Source organism: Cyprinus carpio, chromosome B19, assembly GCF_018340385.1.
Source record: "Cyprinus carpio isolate SPL01 chromosome B19, ASM1834038v1, whole genome shotgun sequence".
NCBI lineage: Eukaryota > Metazoa > Chordata > Actinopteri > Cypriniformes > Cyprinidae > Cyprinus > Cyprinus carpio.
The window spans coordinates 9823294-9845233 of NC_056615.1; the positions used below are offsets into that span (position 1 = coordinate 9823294).

Genomic DNA, 21940 nt, shown 5'->3' on the forward strand with positions numbered 1-21940 from the left:
TGATGCCTTAATGATATTCAAGTTGCATAACCCCCTCAAGCGCCAGCTGCACCTCCCCAAGGACGGCCCTGATCAGAAGTATGATTAATAGTTAAAGTGCTCCTTGTATTAGATTAAAAAAAAAACAAGTAAAATGACCAAGGGTTTCTTTTTGTCTTATGTTTATTGTCATAGTGTCTACAAATTATCATCTATGGAATAAATAAAAGAAACCAACAAACAGTTACACAATTTTACATTAACATAAAACATGATGTAATGTAATGGAAGAACATATAAAAGAGCATAGATTTATAACACTAATTCTCAGAAGACTATATATAGAATATCTGAATGTTCTGAACAATATATATATTGATCATTTAGCCATATAAAATCACTACTGCTATAAGGCACATGTAATAACCATACAGTACTTATGACACGAGGAAAAATGGATGGAATATTTATCACAGGACAAAAGTGAAGAGGATCAAAATGTAAATATTTTGTTTTGGTGACTAACACACAACCATCTGCAAAACAGATTTGGGTCAGAATTATATGTAATTAATAATTTCAGGGCGGAATGTATTTTGGATATGACTTTGGTCAGTGTATTGGGGAGAGGGATGAACTGTGCATGGAATCAAGCGCTGCAGTACAGCACTTATATATTTAGTTATTTAGCATGAACATCTTAAGGCTTCTTAATTGCTTGCATTCATTTAACCAATTCTTTGGTCTATTATTCTAATGAGTCCATCACTAGAAATCCTGAAAGACGTCACATCTGACCAGCAGTTTTTAAAGTGATGTCTGTGCTTGTCAATAATTATACAAAATACAACTATTTGGAAACTGAAGTTGTGATTGACCAAAACTGGTGAACATGTTAAGACACATCTCCCCTCTCGTAAACTCAAACTCTGCTGTTTTATATCTTTACTGTCTATGTGGGGCGGGAAGCCCACAGAAAATCCTGAATAAAAAGACAAATTATAAAAAAAAAAACAAATGTAAATACATTATTCAAATGTTGGTTACCAAAAACAAAAGCAAAATCTAAAAACAACGGATCATTATTTTTCTGGTCTGGACATCGTGACAAAATGTACTGTGCTTTGGACTGTAAGGAGACATTTGATAAAAATACATCTTTAAATCCGAATAAATCTGAAATAAGGCTCACAGAGTAACTTTAGAAACAATGTCAGTTTTTCCAACTGGAGTTACAACTGCAAAAAAAAAAAAAAAAAAAAAGATATGGCTTTCAAGTCTGGAGTACCTATGAAACAATCCTTCATCTCCATAAACAAAATTCATTATCCAGCAAAAATGCACATCTCTTATGATGCCACGTTTCAGCGAACAAGCCTGACAAAAGTTGATCATCTCTACTTCAAAGCCTCATATAAGACTCTTTTGATGAACAGCAGAAGCTCACAGAAGGACAAATAAAATAAACATTGATGAATAAAACAAGGAGGTAAACCTGATTTCAATAAAACAACATTACTGTCACATTCACAACAGTCTTTAACTGAATGGTCCACTGCACTGAACTTGATGTTCAAAACACAGTCACAGGTCTGAGGGATCAGAGGCACAGGGTGTGTGTGTACTTGTGTGTTCAGTTGTTTACTCGGTTGAATATTTCAATCCTAATCTCCATCCATTGCTCCATTCCATGCACGCTCAAGACTGGAAGGTGCAGACGTGCGGTTCTGGCTTGAGTGTTGGCTTATTCTCAAAGAAGTCTGGGTAATCCGGCTTCCTTGGTTTAGCTTTCTTTAGAGCCGTTGTTTATTCTTTCTTGTGATCCTCGGGCGGATCGTCCAGGTCCAAACCGTGTTCTGCCACGCAGCAATAACACAGCTTCTGTGTTTGCAATGAAATTGTGTCTGAAAGAAGAAAAAGATAAAAGATGAGCACTGTGTGTGAAAATCATTCAGAATATTAAATATTTGTCACACTAAAAAACATCTTCCACATATCAAAAATAAAAAAATAATATATAAAAAATACTAAAACTAAAAAAAAAAGGCTGAACTGAAGTTGTTTTTTTTATGATGATTGTAATTCAAACAATTAACATTTCTAAAAGCATAGTGACACTTTACATTACATGTCCATTTTATACACAATGAACTGAGCTGGCAATTTAATTAATTTAGTGATTTTTTTTAAATAATAACATTCACTATTATATGGTTGCTAGGGTGTTCCAGGTCGTTGCTAGGTGGTTGTTTACAAAGAACCCACACCTGAGTTTCTGTGACATTCTTTCCCTAATAGTCTGTATTAAACACTTTATCTGAGTTTTATTACTCAATACAACTGCATCATAAATGCTGTAATGTACATTGTGTGTGTGACCAAAAATCAATGGAAAATGGCTGAAATCTCTTTTTTCCCCTCTGTAATGCACTCCATATTAATGGAAGCCCATCACAGTATAAGAACAGGGGTCTCGGATGAAAACAGTGCAGTCATTGTTCATAGTAAAGTAATTTGCACAGCAGCACATATGGATCATAATATGCTCACAATACTCCTGTTTCATAACAGCGACTTCATCTTGGCCTCAAATTCATTCCACATGACCACAATTATGTATATATGCAACAGAACTCCAAGAAGGCAAACAGAACCTGGGTGTAGCACATAGGAGAATGTTTGAGTAAAAACACGTCTTGTAGCCTGCAGCAGAAACCAGAGCTGTGCAGGTGCCCAGCTGAACTAATAGAAGTGAGACAAGAGAAACGAGAGGCTCTGGCGTGTTTGTGTGCTCACTCACCGAGCATGTGTCCCAGAAAGGCGGGTCTGGAGCTGGGCGGGAGGTGCACACATATGTAATACACAGGAGCCCCGGAGAGAGCGACGATGATTCCCACCAGAGAGTTTACAGTGTCACTGTACAGCGGCACAACCACCAGAAACACACTGCACAGGCAGTACACTATAGGGAAGAACAGACTCAACTACACGGAAACAAACACACAGAGTCAATTAAACGCATCATAAACCAAGGCAATAACAAAATAAAAATGTCAACTTTGTTGCAAGTATTAAATATATGACATTGGTTATTATCTGAGCATTTTAAGGCACCATAAATGCACTCCTGATGTGAAGGCTGTTCTATAAGATAAGAAACATTATCCTTCTTTCTAAGATATTTTATCTTGACTTAGCATCACACATATCCTTCAGAGAGAGACAGATATAGATATAGAGATAGAGAGGAAGAAAGAGAGAGAGAAAGCTCTTTTTGTCAGCAGCTTTGGTTCCAGTACTTTTCCCTTGAAAAAATTTTTCCATAGGAATTTAAAAAAATCTTTGAAAACAACCAGCTATAAGAGAATTCACATGACTTTAATGAGGGAAAGAGCATTGTGAATGACAAATCCAAATGATAACAACAAATATACATAAAGCTATTCAATTAAAAGATGTTAATTATATACATAAAAAAATATATATTTTGCATTTAATTGCATATTTATACATATAGAGTAGTAGTTTGTGAGACTACTGAAACAGGCACTAAAGAGTCATTCTGGCTTGATTCGCTTGTCATGATTCTCTGATTGGTGGAGATTTTCTCTACAGAATCATGGGTAATGTAGTTTTTTTTTAAAGCATGTACAACTGATTAACAACCTGGTAGCTCAGGTCTTCAAGTTTACAAGTAATTCTTAAAGGGTTAGTTCACCCAAAAATGCAACTGTATTGGGAGGTTTGGGTTTGTAACAGAGCTACTGACTTACCTTAACAGGACGGGGCAGGTCAGGTGCTTTGATGCGCAGGTATATCTGACTCCCTATAGAAAGGCCGATGAACAGCCAGTAATTAAAACTGAAGTAATTAATTAGCTGGAACACGTCTTTCACGCAGAGAAATATGAGTGACATGCCACCCTGTGGGAGGAGGGAAAAAAGCAGATCAAAGAGATTGAAGCGTCCTGTTTTTAGTTCATACCATGGATATTGTAAATTTTCTACATAGTACAGGCATGTCTCAGCCTGCTTACTCACATTAAACAGCAGGGCTGGAATTGGTGTGTAGCGTTTGACGTGGATCATACAGAGGACATTGGGTAAATGGCCCTCACGCGAACCCACAAAGAATAGCCTAAAAGGAAAAAAAGGATTCAGCTAAGAAACTGAATTCCTGCCACCATGCATCGACTCATCAAACGACAGGAGACACATAACAAGATCTTTACCTGGATGCGGCAATGATAGAGGAGTTTAAGCCTCCATAACAGGAGATGGCCACAGACAGCGGGATGAGCCAGCTAGCATATCCCAGCACATAGTCAGCAAACGTCTGTGTTAGACATAAAAGCAAAAGTGCTTTTTTTTTCATTAAGACCAATAACCAATAAATGGCTGGCAATCTACACTAGTTTATCTAAATGATAAAAAACTGGAAAATTATCAGTGTAAGCCATTTTCCCAAATGCAGAAGTGAACCAGACTCACAGCAGATGTAGAGATGTGTAGAGCAGAAGTTATTACAAACCAAACTGTTCTGAGACACTGAATAAAAAAACTCAGAGCTGCTCGTGTACAAATGAACCCAGTGCCGTGCTTCAATGTGATAGATATTCACAGTGCATATATTTATTTAATTAAATTGCAGCCTTTGCGAATAGACAACCTCACGAAGCAATATCACAAATTTGTATTTCTATCTCAAATATTTTTTTTTGTTTTGATTAATTGTGCAGCTGGTCAAGCTAATGTTGTTGTGTTAGATGCTCAAACAAACAGAGCAATGTTTTTGAAGAATGTACAGTTGTCTCTGCATACAAAAACTTGTTAAAACATTAAAACTTGTACAGAGCAGCATACAAGCATAATTACAGGCAGCAGAGCATCTGTGGTTGTGGACTAATGTCTTCGAGTATCTCTAGAGAGAGGAGATGAAAACATGATCAAATCTGGAGCAAATAAACTAAACAGACACTGTCCATTAACTTCCACGTGACACCCAAGATCATGCGGGTTAAAAATGAGCTTTGCTACAGTATCTTGAGTTATTCAGATGTCGAAATAAAGAAAATATAGCTTTTTTTAAATCATAAAATTCATCTTCCAAGAAAAGTTTTACTCACCACAGCCACAGCTTCACTCTGTAGCATTGTGTTCATGTCCAGCACTGCATAATAGGCGATATTAGTCAGGATGTAGATTATTGTGACAATAGGCATGGAGATTGCTATAGATAATGGCAGGTTCCTGTAGAAGAGAAAGACAGATTTTACTTACATACTTAATCTTCCTGATTTTTCCCAAACACACCCCTCATTTTCCACTGGTCAGTAAAACCGATAATCCCACCCCAAATGAATGCCATTGGTTGAGCCAATTTGATTCAATTGTTTAAACGAACTGAGCAATGTTTCGAAAGTACTAGGCTATAGTATAAACTTTTCAGGCCAATCATATGGCTTACTTATAGTTATCTCTGCATATTAAGCCGGGACATGAGAAATACTTTTATTATTATTGATTCTTACTCAGGATGAGTGGAACATGTCTTTATATTAAGAGAAATGTCAAACCACCACTGGCTCTGCACCCCTTTACCTAAATTCATTACTTCAGACTTGTGTGCCCTCTAGACGCTTGCATTCTGCAAGTGAACATCGCTTTATTGTGCCATCTCAAAGAAATACAAAATCACTTTCACTGACTTTTTAATGAACTGTTCCCTCCTGGTGGAACGACCTGCTCAAATCAATCCTAGCAGCCGAGTCCTTAGCCATCTTCAAGAATCGGCTAAAAACACATCTCTTCCATCTTTATTTGACACTAACTCTAGCACTCTCTATTCTAATTCTATTCTTAAAAAAAAAAAACTTGCCCCTTTTAGACATGCACTCTATTAATTTACTTACTGCTTGTTTTCTTTAAAAAAAAAAAAAAAAAAAAACTAACGATAGCTTCTCTATTCTTTTTGTATTCTATCTGTTTTATTTTTATTTATTATACAATTAACAAAAAGCAAAAAAAGGCCTCTAACACTAGCTTGCTCTATTTTTTTTTTTCAATTATATCTATTTTATTTTTATTTATTATACAATTTAAAAAATTAAAACCTTGCTACGTGCACGAGTCTTGTTATATAACACTTGCATATTGCTCTTTTGTTGATTTTGATTGCTTCCATTGTCCTCATTTGTAAGTCGCTTTGGATAAAAGTGTCTGCTAAATGACTAAATGTATATGTAAATGTTATGAGTATTAGTACCTCTCTGGGTTTTTAATCTCCTCTGTGATGAAGTTCAGGGTGTCCCAGCCTGAGTAAGAGTACAGAGCAGCATACAGAGCCAGAGACATGTTTCCTGGATCCAGTTTAGAGTTCTCAAACGAATCCCTAAAGTTGTTGGTTTTTCCTGTGGCACAGCAATGCAAATGCAGTCCAATGTCATAAACAAACAGTAACATCTTACAAAAATATAAATGTGTAGCACTACTGTATAGGGTCTGTATTTTTTTTTAAACATCTCATTCTCACCAAAGCTGCCTTTATTTGATTAAAAATACAGTAAAAACAGTAATACTGTAAAATATTATTACAATTTGTAATAACTGTTTTCTACTTTAATATATTTTAAAATGTCATACGAAAATCATAATACAAAGCATAATTACCACAATCATTACTCCAGTCTTCAGTGTCACATGATCCTTCAGAAATCATTCTAATATGCTGACTTGCTGCTCAAGAAACATTTCTCATTATTATCAATCTTTTTTGAGCTGCTTAATATTTTTGCCTGGAAAGCATGATGTATTTTTTTCAGGATTCTTTGATGAATAGAAAACAACAGCATTTACTTGAAATATATATTTTTTTAAAATATTAAAGATTGTATACAATTAATCATGTTGATCAATTAAATGTCTTTGCTTAGTAAAAATATTTGTTTTGTTTTTATATTTTAAACCCCCCAAAGTTTAAACTGTAATATAGTATAAGGTATATATAGTAAACAACACATGTCAGTACGTTCAAACCTTGGGCCAGCACAATCATTCCAGCAATGATAATGACTATGAGAGCCAGGACTTTAGCCACAGTTGAGATGACCTGAAGAATGGCCCCCCATTTCACCTTCATGCAGTTCACAAAGGTGAGAAGTCCTGCAAAGGAAACAGAGACAGACATGCCCTTAAAAAAGTCAGACTTGGCAACACTAGTGAGAATCAAAGTTACATCTCCTTTCATTGCGTGAACATTTGGGCGGTGTTATGCAAATCTTCCCACATCATGATGTAGAGATGTGGGGCTGTGTTAGTACAAGCTGTTTTAGGAGGGTGTGGATGACTCTTAACTTTTATAAAGAATATCTCTTTGGATTTGAGACTTTAGTCTTTGCAACTTTACAGATCTTCTTTATGCACCAAGAGCTTGTAACACTCCAAAGGGAAAGGAAAAATTTAAATCGCATCATATGACCCCTTTAATGTCAATTTTGATCATGTGTGTAATAGTTCCTTTGCTGCATTGTGCAATTGTGTTCTATTATAACTACTATTACTATTTCCCTGTAGATGAACGTAGGTTTCCAATGTGTTGTAAGTTCCCCTTCAAGTATTTAGTTTCACTGACAGGTTGTCCAGGGCTATAAAATTAGGCTGCGTGTGAGTTTTTTTACAGAACAGAGTAAACCCTCAACTCCTGCTTCTGCTGTTTTACTGACTGGTAATTCAAGTTCCTCCATTCATCTGATACTGCAGTGAACACTCCTGGCATCTAATTTCACCAACAAACCAAGTCTGACAGTAATTCACTCCTCGATAAACAGTCTCCCAGAACTGCAGATACCATTGTGTCCTGGCACCGTGATACCCAGGAGATTAATTGAGGTATTTCTGTTCCAGATTTAATCTCAGTTCAAATGCCACCTCATTCTGATGAAACTGTACAGACCAGGTCCAAATAAAGTGCTATTTGTCACAAAATGGAAATTAAACCCAGTAGAATTACACTGTTATATACGCTTGCATAAGCTTTGTTGTTCAGGCCTGTTTGCTAAGTACTTGGGTGGACTTTGCTGCAGTAAGTAGCAAAACATGTCACAGGTGATAAATACCCAAGAATTCCCTTGAACTCAAACAAACTGCACATGATCTCTGTGGAAACAGTCACCAGTGGCTTCATAAAAAGGTCTTGTGGAGGTCTTGGCAGGGTTATGGACTCCAGTCCAAATGGAAATTATTTGGTTGACATAAATAAAATGCCTAAATAATGCCAAGCAACATTGGCAGGAATGGAGAGAACAGCTTGGCAGCCGCAGTGGAATTAACAGCTGAACTAACAGAAAACACTTGCTTCAGAATTTATAAAGACAGTATTCACTTCAATTTAACAAATTAAAAGGACAAAGTACAAGTTTATGCAAAAAAGTATGAGTATGTACTTTATGCAAATGAAAATTTGCTCACGCTGCAGTGCAGACTCACCTGCTGGACTGTGTAATTTTAACAAGTTAATATTGAAACTACACAATCTAACAGCTCCACAGAGGTAGTTCACCCAAAAATTAAATGAAGTAAATTTGTAAGGAAAAAAGAAGGTTCCTGGATTTAACTCAGTGGAAAATAGACTTTTGCACTCTTTATCACTGCAACTTGCAAGGATGTTTTGGTATGAAGATAATCAAAAGGAGATTTCCTGCCTAAAATGAACAAATAAAAAAAAAAGGAAATGAATGAAATAACATTGCAGAGAAAAATGCACTATGAGCACCCTTGTGGACATTCATTCAATTTAAAACTTCCTTTTAAATTTAGTTTAAATTTCAGTAATTTTTTTTATGCTTTTAATTTTTAATTTTTTTTTTACTTGGCTTTCACTTTATTTATTTTTATTTCCCTTTAAGTTATTTTAATTATTGCATTTCAATTAGTTACCAAAACACATTTTCATTTAAGTTCAAGTTTATCATCTAATACAATACATCTAATCTAATGTATTTTCTATTTTGTATGGGGACTGTAAGGCAACCATACAAACTAAAATTATGTAAATAAAGGTATGCAGATCAATACCATGATCTGTAACGGTCAATAGACTGTGGCATAAATTGGTATGATTTATTTTTGACATGTTAACATGAAGCGCTCTTTTCAGAGTAATCTCATACACACTGTGCTGTGTGAACAGTAAACAGTAGTGAATCTCTGGGAAAGCCGGCCTTTATTGTGCCACTATTTACACTAGTTTCAAGTACTGCTACATGTGTGTTTATCAAAGCATGCATGCATGAGTGCAAGAGCACTTACCTATAATGACAGCCGCTATGAGCCGTACTGCATCATTTGGTGCCGGGCAGGTGGGGAAGAATGGTTTCACTAGGTAATTAGCAAAAGTAAGAGCAATGACCGCCTGGCAGGCCGGTTCCACGATCATCAGAGAGGTCCACAGACGGATGAATGCAAGGAAGCCCCCAAAGGTCTCCAGGATGTAGGCATAACTAGCTCCCGACTTGCGAATGGTTGTGCCCAGCTCGGCGTAGCACAAGGCACCAAAAACAGAGAAGATTCCTCCAATAACCCAAACCACCAGAGACAGACCATAAGATCCGGTTTTCTCCAGAACACCAATGGGAGAAACGAAGATCCCAGAGCCAATCATGTTCCCCACGATGAGACAGACACCATGCAGTAGTGAGATCTCCTGCTTTAGACGCATGGAGCTGTTGGAGTCGGCGTCCCCCATGATGAACTCAACTCAAGAGGCAGGGGTACTACAAAATCAAGAATCAGGAATGTGACGTCAGACCATCAACCACACGAGAGTCTGTACACATCCAACCTGGAGCTTCAGCCAAGTCTCATCGTTGTTTTCTTTCCGTCTCAAATCTGGAAGGTGATAAGAGAGATAAAACACAGCTAATGGAATGTTGTAGGTTTAATATAATTGTGCCAGCATCTGTGGCATGTTGTTATCAACACAAAACAATTTAAACTCGTTCAACCCTTAAAAAAAAAAAGAAAAGTAGCTTAATCACTCCAACATCAATGCTAACAAGCCCTCTTGAAGAACAAGTTCTTTAATAGAGCCTCAGTTGTTTTGCACACACCTGCTGCCCAGGATGCCACAGAGCAAGTGCAGTGACATCAGGAGGAAACCAGTACAATGTGGAAAGAGAACCAGGCAACGCTTAGTTGGGTGCGGTCATCAATTACAGCCTGCAGAATTAACTGCTTTTAGAGATAAATCTACTAGCGATAAAGACTTTCACTGAACGCTAAAACTATGTGGGGGGAACATGCTCATTTGAACAGCATGACAATGTTATACACCAAAAGAATTTTAAAGAGAACTGAAAAGAATTGCAAGCTTGTAAACGTCATATTTTTAAGTACGACTTAGACATTTAAATCTTTTTGGGGCCACAATACGGTATATTCTTTGACAGCTGAAAATGAACATGCCGATGTTTAATAGGAAAGAGAAAAGCATTCCTTAATTCTTTTCACATTAAGCTACATATTTTCAAACAATGACTGAGTTTACATGCTTAAGAGCCTGTGTCCACAGAGAACACCTTTTCATTGTTTTCTTTTATGTAAACATGCATGACTGCTGTTCTCTTCTTTTTGCAGAGTATTACATTAAAGGGTAAGTTCACCCAAAAATGAAAATTAGCCCATAAATTACACACCCTCAAAAGTCATCCTAGGTGTATATGACTGTCTTCTTTCAGACGAATCCAGTCGGATCCAGTTATATTAAAAATGGTCTCTGATCTTTCAGTCGGTTTAATGGCACTCAGCAGGTGTTGCAGTGCTTCAGTCAAAAAGAAGTGAAATAAAAAGCACCCATCCTTAATAATAAAGTCCTACTGTAGCGAATCGATGCGTTTTTGTAAGAAAAATAATCATATTTAAAATGTAATAGTCACTTTAATGTAGCTTGTGCTCACTGTTGTAAACAAAAGCAGTTCCAAGCTGATGTCGTCACTAAAATGGTTTTCCTTTGCTAAAACAGCAGAGAGATCAAAACAAAACAACGGTCACTAATTAGAAGTACAAAATGTGGATTTGTATAGAAGAATGTTGGAAGATTTCGATATAAGCCAAGGGGAGACTGGTTTTCCTTTGCTAAAGTAAGGAAACTTCGTTTCCTTTGCTCTTGTTAAGAAAACCACGATACCAATAAACACACCAACAAATCCAAAACACATACCTCCATATGTCATGCTCCTGGAGCTGCTTCCGTGTACAACAGTGAACGCAAGTTACATTAAAGTGATTATTATGTTTTGAATATGGATATTTTCCATACAAAAACACACTGATTCGCTACAGGAGGCCTTCGTTCAGTTCACCCCCCGGAGCCGCGTGAGACACTTTTTTTTTTTTTATATGGATGGGCGCTTTTTATTTCACATCTTTTGAACTGATGCATGCAACACCTGCTGAGGGCCATTAAACAGCTTGAGAGATCAAAGACAATTTTTAATACAACTCCGACTAGATTCGTGATTAAAGACAAAATTTTCATTTTGGGGTGGAGTATCCCTTTAACCATAAAAACAGGTTTTGTGTGCATGACATGGTATTAACCAGAATTTGATTACTTTTTACTTTTACAAATATAAAAAATGTACAGTAGGCCTTGACAAGTTGTACATTTGTAACAGCCTCATGTCTTAATTTCTGTAATTAGATGACCATTTATTATGCTCCATCTCCAGTAAGAATGGTAGGAAGAAAATGTGCAAGTCTGAACCATTCTGAAAGTGTGCAGGAGTATTAGCTGTGAAGACGAATCATATACACCTCCTTTTTTAGAATATATTCCTAACTAAACTATTAAACTTTCTCAGAAAGTGTTTAAGGCATGTGAACACAGATAATACACACAGGACCGTTACGTACATACACCCGGAAGATCTACAAACCTATTATTGGTTGTAAAAGTTTAACAATTGAACACATAAAACATTTTCTCAGTGAAAATTAAATTATGCTCACACACCTTAATTAGTGTTAATTAATATTTTAAAATACTTCTATTTTAAGTTTCTGTGTGCTTCACCATGCTATTTTCACCAGCATCTAAATTCTTATACAGAAAATAATTTAAACATTAATGCTGCTGTTGTCTGCTAATGTGATAACCTAATACTAAGAATGGTTTCCTTATGAGATGTTTTAGCGCTTGTTATGTAAAACATATTCAGATTATCTGATAAATATAGGTCTTATCTTTATTCTTATTACTATTTACTGTAATTACCCAATAAAGTTGGAGATCTACAGTTTTTTCCTTACAAATGCATATGATAGCAGTTGGCTAAGGTCACTGAATCAGACAAATAAAAATTCATATAACTCTTTCATAATAACTGACTATAAATGTTCCATAAAGTGTCTTGTTTAATAAAGTGTGATGTTGAGCTCCTCTTCTTTCTATTTTATAAAGCATATTGGTCAGCTGACAGTCCTATAGACACAGTATGTGTGACAGACTCTAAGTTTATGTTCTTCAAACTCATTCAAGTGATGTAAAGATTTCTCCATTTTCCTATAGGTTTATTGCACCACTAACACTGCTGAAATTTCACCACTGTACAGTCAACTTAGCTGCATTTCTATTTTTAATTACATTAAGACTTAAAAACATGAGTTGAACCTAACTTTTTTATTTTAAAACATTAAGAATTGCTTAACTTATTTTGATGAGTTAAAGTAATGTAAAACATGTTTTCATGACTTACTGATCATACCATTTTTATTTTACACTTACGTTTGCATATTACTAAGAATGTGTACATTAAAATTATATTTTACAGAAATTTATCAAGTTAGAGATCAGTTATGATTGGGTTCAAATGTTATTATATAATCTGAAAAAAAGTAGGATAAAAAGTGTATGAATAAATTGGCTAAATAAGACTTCTGCACCTGTAAATAACTTAAAGTGTCTGCATTTCTGCTCACAGATCAACCATTTACCAAACAAATAGTAATAGCATACATACTGGAGTATAATATAATTATGTTAAATGTTCACTGTCCCACAAGAGTTTTACCTCATAAGGAAAGTATTAGTAGTACACATAGACTGTATAAAAACATGGACGTAGTGTCCGTGACGTCACCCGTAGATTCCTGAAGAGTGTTTTTGAAGCTCAAAGAGGGTGGAACGGGCCGATGCCATCTTGGCAGCGTGTCACCGCCGAGCAGCAACCTCTCGCTCTCTCTCTCGTGAAGCCAACAAGGAAGTGACTAAAACTGTAATTCATCGACTGACGCTTGAGGCTGGCTGCAAAAGGGAGTCAGTCCCATAGACTCCCCATGTTAAAATGCCCTTTAAAAAAAAATAAAAAATACTTTACAGCAGAAAAAAAAATGTTTACAGCCTGGTTCAAAAAATGATTTTGGTCTATATAGCTAATTTTGCCCTTCGTGACAACTGTGAGGGGGGTGAATTTTTTTAAAAAACTCATCCGTTTAAATTATATTAAGCCTTAAAGTTGCATAATTAAGGGCGTGGCCACTCGAGTGACAGGTGAATTGCCACTGCTGACACTGCCGTCGCGCTAGGTGGGTGTGGCTTCAGCAACCAGCTCCCGTCTTTTTGCCCATTTTCGATTATCCGGGAGAGTCTCACGGTGTCGCGCTGCCAAGATGGCGACGGCCCGCTCTGACCACCATGAGCTTCAAAAACGCTCTTCAGGAGCCTATGGGTGACGTCACGGACGCTACGTCCATGTTTTTATACAGTCTATGGTCACCACGCATCTCTCCCGGATAATCAAAAATGGCCAAAAAGACCTGTCACTCAAGCTAAAACCAAAACCAACTAAAACCAAAACAGTTCCAGCAGTGGCAATTCACCTGTCACTCGAGTGGCCACGCCCTTAATTATGCAGAACTTTAAGGCTTAATATAATTTCAACGGATAAGTTATCCGTTCCTAACCACCCCCCTAACAGTTGTCATGAAGGGCAAAATTAGCTATATAGACCAAAATAATTTTTTGAACCAGGCTGTACACGTTTTTTTCTACTGTAAAGTTGGCCAATTTAACATGGGGAGTCTATCAAGCGGCCAGTCGATGAATTGCAGTTTTAGTCACTTCCTTGTTGGCTTCACGAGAGAGAGCGGGAGGTTGCCGCTCGCTCTCCTCTGACGCAGATTATTCGCTTCATCTATCGCGTGCGCACTCCCGCGAGAACATCTGCTGAACAGCGAGCGACCCCTGGTCAACTTTCGATAGGCCACCGATTTCGGCACAACACCGGGTTTAAATGTTCGATTCGCGCCAACACACTGACTGAACACAAAACGGCATCCTGACCTGCACTTACGAACAGACAGAACAGATGGTACTACAAAACAATAATCACCGACTATTGTTTTACAAGTAATTCATCTCTGAAACCAGCGCGAGCTACACGTTAAGGAAGTTAACCACACGTTGTTCAGGTTAAGTTAACGTTAGCTCTTAAAACATCTGATTTCCAATTTCACGATTTCCTGTCACACTTAATAATTTCCAAATTACCTGACTTAAAAAAGCTAAGAGTAAGTTATCCTCAATAGGATAAAAAGATAAGAAAACATCTCTGCCTCCATTCACATGCACGTAGCCTGCATGGTTTCAGCAGTGACACACTCTCGCCCCGCTATAGCACTCACCCTGCTAACACTACTACCAGCTCATGCGGTCGAGGCTGGAGCGTGAAATATCAAGTTTAAGTGATCTAATCATCAGATCTTACCTGTTCTTAGTGAAGAGATGTGGACCATGTGCGTGGATGAGCGGACGTGGAGCTGTGAGAGAGGAGGAGGAGGAGACTCGGGATGATGACATCGCCTAGCAGCCTTCCCCTCACTAACACTAGCTCCTCCACCTTCATCTCCACCAACAGCTGCTGACTGGGAAATGCCTGGGGTGTGCTTGTTTAAGGACTGGTTATTTCACAGTTACGACTGGAATTTTTTTTTTTTTTTTTTTTTTTTTGGGTGGGTGGGTGTTATTTCAGTAAGTATAAGGAGATCTTATAGTCTTTCAACACAATATTTTGGAATAGTTGCTAATGTAGTATTATAAGTCAGTAGGGAATGGCCAGTTTAGGAACCAGTCTTGGTTTAGAGTTAAGTTATATTACTCATAAATTATGGTGTGTGTGTGTGTGTGTGTGTGTGTTATATATATATATGCTTTAATGTTTTTATTTGTTTCTGTTGATTATTTATGTTATTGGTTATTCATTTTAAGATTTGTATGTCCTAGAGAAGTCCATTCCTGTCAGAGAATTAATTGCTGTATTACATACCTGGAATACTTACCTGAGCTGTTTATGTAAAATACAGATGAGTTCATTCAGTTATGTAGAAGAGTTAGACCATTTTTGGTTAGACTTAGACATAGATTCAGGGTTTTGGTCTTTATTTGTTTCTTTCTTAAAGGGGTCTTATGATGCGATTTCAATTTTTCCTTTCTCTTTGGAGTGTTACAAGCTCTTGGTGAATAAAGAAGATCTGTAAAGTTGCAAAGACTGAAGTCTCAAATCCAAAGAGATATTCTTTATAAAAGTTGAGACTCGTCCACACCCCCTGAAACGGCTCGTTCTAACGTGCCCCCCGTTTTCTTGTTCGAACCAAATGTAAATGCACAGTGTCCAGATGGCCCTGAACCTCTGGAGACTCTACTAACTCTAAAGAATGCAAGTTGTCCAGTGGTCAAGATCAGTGTGCAGAACATAACAGATCATGATATCAGGCTTGCAGAGAAAACTGAGCTTGGGACAATACAGTCAATAAAGTCTGTATTACCAGTGGCAGCATCACATTTTGCAACAATGGCCATGATCAGTGAGGTTAAAAAAAACAAAACAACAACAAAAAAAAACCCTGGCAAAAAACATCTCAAAGTCTGGGGTTCCCTGACTTCTCTCAGCCATTCATACTTCACATGATGTGTACAGTCAAGGCTTGGGTGTTGTCTTGTATCAGAATCAGAACGGCAGGTTAAGAGTAATAGGTTATGGCTCAAGAATCTTGACAGCTGCAGAGAGAAACTGCCACCTGCACAGTGGAAAACTGGAGTTTCTAGCCCTCAAATGGGCTATAACAGAAAAGTTTTAAGATGTTATACACCTACCTTCACCATGTACAGTGATACATACCCTTTCTTATGTGTTGTCCTCTGCAAGGTTAAATGCCACTATATACAGATGGGTTGCTGAACTTGCAGACTTCCATTTCACCATTCGCTATCACCCAGGTCAAGAGACTGTAGATGCTGATTGACTATCCAGAATGCCAGTTAATATAGAGACAGCACATGTGAGAATGGGGGAGCTTTCGACAGTCTGTGGGAGCCACAATACAAGCTGTGGAACTCCAGCACGACCCACCACTTACCTTAGTCTGTCAGGGTGCACTGGCATGCAGGAAAATTGAAGATGAACATTACAAATCATTATCAAAAGAGGAGATCCAGGAAGCACAAAGGGACAACAAGAATGTCAGAGAAATCATGGACTGCTTGTTTCTTTAAAGCAGTGGCAGTCAGCCAATCCTGTAGTTAGAGGTCTAATGCGTGAGTAAGACAAGCTGGTGTTGGACAAATATAGCATAATTTAGCATAAAACATCACAATGAATGCAGCTAGTGTTGCCAAGAGTACAGTATTGGCTTGAGAGAGGTACACGATGAGATGGGCCACCAAGGCACAACCAGCCTCTTCAGAGATTGTTTTTTTCTGGCCTACATGCAGAAGAGTGTTCATGCATAAAACCCTTCAAAACCCTTAAAGGGGTCATATGATGTTGATAAAAAGAACATTATTTTGTGTATTTGGTGTAATGCAATGTGTTTATGCGGTTTAAGGTAAAAAAAAACACATTATTTTACACATAACATATATTATTGTTGCTCCTCTATGCCCCGCCTTCTGAAACTTGCGATTTTTACAAAGCTCATTGTTCTGAAAAGCGAGGTGTACACTGATTGGCCAGATATCCAGTATGTTGTGATTGGCTGAATACCTAAAGTGTGTGACGGAAATGTTAAGCCCCTTACCATACTGTTATGCTGTCTCCTGGCGCGACGAGACAAAAACAATAAAACCCATTACAAACGAGGCATTTGTAGCATCCAGTGGGAACATAATTACTGATTATAATGACTTATGCTGTCTTTTTATATTGCGTTGCATATCACGCTGCATATCACGCTGTGTAAACATAAAATCATGTCTGCATTTGTGATTGGAGAAACGACAAACAACAAGCACTACTCTACACTGCTCAAAACTCGCGTTTGAATCATCAGTGGCAAATTCTTTAAATATGTAAACATACTTAAAGGCTGTGAGTCAGAAGCGCCAGACTGTCCTTGCAAAGTTAGAATTGCCCCATTTTATAGAAACAGCCATTGTGCACAGAAGCATTGTAGGCTACTGGTTCAGGAAACAGCCCTCGTCCTCCGTAAAATGTGCTGCACATATCTGAATATTTGGGTTGAAATGTTCTAGAACAGTGTTGTAAATACAACTTAACCACTGATTTCTAGTTGTGTCCTCTTTTGGAAGACCAAACAAAGTAGTTTTGCTTTCACAACGAAACACACAGCGTCTCCACAACATGGCAGCAGCGGCAACAGAGAGAATAAAAGTTACATTTGAACATTTGGGCAGTGTTTTGCTAATCTTCCCACATAGTGACGTAGAGATGTGGCGGCGTGGTAGAATGAGGTGTTTTAGGAGGGCGTGGATGACTTTTAACTTTTATAGAGAATATTTCTTTGGATTTGAGACTTTAGTCTTTGCAACTTTACAGATCTTCTTTATGCACCAAGAGCGTGTAACACTTCAAAGAGAAAGGAAAAATTGAAATCGTATCATATGACCCCTTTAAGACGACCCATTCATTTGAGTTGGTATCCATCGACTTGCTTCACTTGTACAGGTATAAGGATGGTTATGTGCAGGGGCAGACTTACCCATTAGGCAAAGGTAGGCGACTGCCTTGGGCCCCCAAAAGCCAAGGGCCCCCTAAAATGCTTTTCATATAGGAGATGCGCATTAAGCGTGGACACGTGAATGGTTGCTGTTTACAGTGTTTATTATCACGACAACCGTCTGCGGGTCCAAGTTAAACGTGCTTCTTGTGCATCCTGATTGTAGCAAATGAAAATATTGCGTATCTGAAGCTGACTGCCACACGAGCGCGAGGTCTCGCGTTCCCAGCTCGCACGCACACTTCTCTCTCTGCTACTGCTCTGTTCTGCGTGCAGCAGAAAGGAGCTGCACTTTCAACTAAAACACAGATATGTTGGTTCTCTAATTTTACATGTAAGTATAGCCGAAATCACAGCACAGCTATTGTCTTTATCAGATGACAGCACGATTATAAATCAGGAATTTTTGTGCAGATTAACATCTTGGTAGGGAGAGCTGGTTATGTAGTCTTAATGGGTCGTTTCAGTCACTATTTCATATTCATCCCATTGTCAGACAACAGAAACAGTCAAATATATCAACGGAAACAGTTTTGAGAATTTAGCTGCATCAAAATACAGTATGTGGCACAGAGAGGCAAACAAATGTAATAATAAATATTAAATGTACATTTTGCACGTTAGGAAAAAGTGAGCTTCCCTGTCTTGCGAAAATGCAAACAGGTTTATGTAAGTAAATTGCTCAGTGCAAAGAAAGAGAAGTAATAGGAACCTGGTATTTCTATGTTATTTTTTTCATGTGTCTAATAGACATGAACAAGTTCTTTGAAAAACATCTATGACCAATGAAACATGTCTACTCTACATGCTCTATGATTGGTTTCACTAATAATAAACATATATTGCATAAAGCATCATCATTTGTCCATGCCCATGTTTATTAGAGTATTAAAAACTTAAAGGCCCGGTTTCACAAATGGGGCTTAGCTTAAGCCAGGACTAGGCCTTAGTTAAATGAAGATATTTAAGCAACTTTTACAAAAATGTCTTAGAAGAAAACGTTACAGGTGTGCATCTTGACACAGAACAAAGACACTGACACATTTTAAGATTTTTTTTTACACTTTTCTCTTTCTCACTAATTCAAGTTTTTATATGAATGAACCTCTGAAGGGAACCGATTGTCTTCAGAAAAGTTTCGATAGCATTTTCATTTTACCTGATAAAGTATCATTTATGAGCTGAGCACTGCTTTGTTTACAGCCGTTACCAGGAAAACCACTATATTTGTGACGTTCCAAAACGCACCCTTACTGGCAGAAAATGAATGTGCATTTTCAATAATCCAGTCTGCAGTTTTTGTTCAGACCAATGCAAAAATTCACCCACATAAATCCGTTTTAAATAATATAATAATTTATACTTCTGACTCATCCCTTTTCTTAAAAAAAAATGGTTTAAAGGTTCAACTGTGAGGTTTATCATTTTATATTTTTTTTTTTTGTTAAAACTTGTATCTCAACAGTAAATCAATTTCTATTTCGTGGTCTACAACATTAAATAATAAAAGTGTCTGCTAAATGAATAAATGGTAATGTAAATGTAAATGAAAGAATCCCATTATAACATGTAAATAAAAAATGTAAAAAACATTGGACACAACAATGTGGAACCATTGTGCAGGAGCAAGCATCACGACAAAAAAGGAACCTCAAGGTACATTCCTATATTTGCCTGCATGGGGCCCCCAATTCACTAAATCCACCCCTGGTTATGTGTATATTCTTATTATCGACCACTTCACCCAATTCATGCAGGTGGATGCTACTACTTCAAAATCTTAAAAAACTGTAGCAGGCCATTTGTTCAATGATTTTTCCCTGAGGTTTGGGTTCCCCTCACAAATTCACTGTGTGAGATGTGGCGTTTCACCTGGTGTGAAAGTGACAGGGAATGACAGTGAAAGTGACGATGAGTACTATATATTTAAGTTGAACAATACCAGTTTAGGACAGCAAAATAGTCAAAACCAGAAGGAAAAGGAAACTATAACCTTTAATATATAATTCGACATATCTACTTTTATGAATCTACATTTTAATTATAAATTATGATAATATGTCAATAATAAATTATTATAACATAAAATAATAAAAATGATTTTTACTTTTTTTTTTTTTTTTTTTTAGATACAGTTGAGAATCTCAAGTTGTCACAGGCAGGACAGACCAAAATCAACATTTGGTGAGTTTAAATTTGTAACATTTCATGGTATGTTGATTTAAAAAGTTTATTTAACTTAGTCAGCACACCGCAAAATGTGTAATTTGTGCATTAAAGGTTTTTTTTTTTTTTAATTGGGCAACAAAGTCTTACCGTACCGTTACCAACTGGTTTTAAAAGAGATTTGTGTAGGATTTATTTATTAAAAGCTCTTGCTTTCCCTGCTTATTTGTGTTGTGAGAACAATGCATTCTTGATCATTGCTATGCAGAAAACATAATAGAACCGCAGTTTGGCTCAGATATTTTAGTTAAAGAGTAACCAGCTTTAGTGAAACTATTTCTCACATTTACAGTAATCCTCTAACTGCTCTTTAAATTAAATTCCCAATGACCATATCTGAAAACTATGCAGTCTTTATACAGAAGTGTCATTCAAGCATAACCAAAACTCATTTTAAATTCATTAAGGAAACCCTTTTGATTAATGAATGACTCAGATATCTGGTTCATTGGCTTTGTCCTTAAGTAATTCAGCATAACCAGCGGCAACTGTAAGATTAGTGCCGCACTGATAAAACAATTTGTCCTCTGAACATATATACCGTTTTGTCTTATCTTAGAACATTTTTCCTTATGAAATGTTGTAAATGAAGCCATGCACTTAGCTATAACCAGCTCTGATGTTTCCTTAATTAAGGATCCAATGCCACCACCATGTGGTTGAAAATGATAATGCAGTGCTGTCTTTTGATCGTCAATCTTTAGGCGTGACCCTGAGCTGACATCTCTGCGCTGTCAGTATAAGATGTAGGCTTCAGTTTTGGAGCGTGAAAAGATATGAAAATTAAAACATAAAGATAATATTGTGCTATTATTTAAATCAAGAGATTGCAGGATTGCTTGTTTCTGAAAAAGGCCAACAAGGCCTATGGATTATTTAATCTACAATGTAAGATCATACAGAAGTCTCATATGTCTAGTAATGCAACTCCTGCTATCCTTCATGTACTGCTGAGCAATTTCTAACCCGCTTTGTTCAGACACCAGAACTTTTATTATTTATTGTGCAGTCTTCACTTCTTTCATAATTGATGTTCGCATAGCCTGCAATGAGCATTTCTAATGGGTGCCGGAGCTGGATGTGCATGTACATGTAATGATAAATCATGGCTGAATGGGATTACATTGGCATATTTATTACGGATAAAGATGTATTTTAGTAATTTTGTATTTCTTTATGCAGTTTTAGCTGTATTACACCAAGAATTACTCTGACACGTTGTGTGTAGGCCTTCGTATGTAATCATCAGCTACATAGGTGATGTTCATTTCCTGTCTGGTGCTAAAAATTGATTTATTTGTATTTTATATTTTATTATTATTGTTATTTTATTTTTATTCATCAAATCATTAAACATTGCTAAACATATTAAAGTAATTGTAATAATTTTAATTAAAAATAACTAAATGATATTGACAAATGTTGAGATACATGTGACGCACATAAAACAGCCATTTAATCTCAAGGGAGCTTTCATAGTGCTGGGAGGGGCACTCCGTGTCCCACTGCTGCTTTGGCGGTGCTTCTGCCAGCATATCTCCTCAAATTTATGTTAAAGTAATTATAAAATAGCCTACTGTGCAAGTGCGCAGCATATTATATATAGCAATCATTTATATCATAATTGTGAATACCGTTAAGGAAGACGGAGCATTATGCAGTTGATGCAGTGATGAGAGAGACACAGCTATAGCTATTCAGATAAAATTATCCATAAGAGATTATTC

At 37.0% G+C, this 21940-nt stretch overlaps 1 protein-coding gene across 3 annotated transcripts; it reads right to left on the reverse strand.

Annotated features, from left to right (window-relative positions):
* Positions 1-144: 144 nt before the first annotated feature.
* LOC109055167 (Y+L amino acid transporter 2-like) lies at positions 145-14897 on the reverse strand. 3 transcript variants are annotated; one of them, XR_006157198.1, is made up of 10 exons: positions 14741-14897; positions 9285-9863; positions 7014-7139; positions 6244-6388; positions 5105-5228; positions 4211-4314; positions 4020-4116; positions 3753-3902; positions 2780-2941; positions 145-1883 (listed from the first exon to the last, which is right to left on the reverse strand). XR_006157198.1 is itself a non-coding variant. In XM_042744820.1 (10 exons), exons 2-10 carry the CDS (start codon positions 9718-9720, stop codon positions 1786-1788), a joined length of 1464 nt encoding a protein of 487 aa, XP_042600754.1. In that variant the 5' UTR covers positions 9721-9863; positions 14741-14897; the 3' UTR covers positions 145-1785. The 3 variants fall into 3 exon arrangements, 2 of the variants coding, with proteins under 2 accessions (XP_042600754.1, XP_042600755.1); XM_042744820.1 differs by having other exon boundaries at positions 2780-2963; XM_042744821.1 differs by lacking the exon at positions 14741-14897 and adding an exon at positions 14599-14619 and having other exon boundaries at positions 2780-2963.
* Positions 14898-21940: the final 7043 nt, after the last annotated feature.

What these genes read in the sequence shown, in the direction of transcription:
- LOC109055167 (XM_042744820.1), bottom strand. Translation starts at nt 9,720, where the DNA reads ATGGGGGACGCCGACTCCAACAGCTCCATGCGTCTAAAGCAGGAGATC. An exon ending in GAGATTAAAAACCCAGAGAG is followed by an intron (nt 5,229 to 6,243) that starts GTACTAATACTC and finishes TCTCTTCTACAG; the next exon opens with GAACCTGCCATTATCTATAG. An exon ending in TTCCAGCCCTGCTGTTTAAT is followed by an intron (nt 3,903 to 4,019) that starts GTGAGTAAGCAG and finishes CTCCTCCCACAG; the next exon opens with GGTGGCATGTCACTCATATT.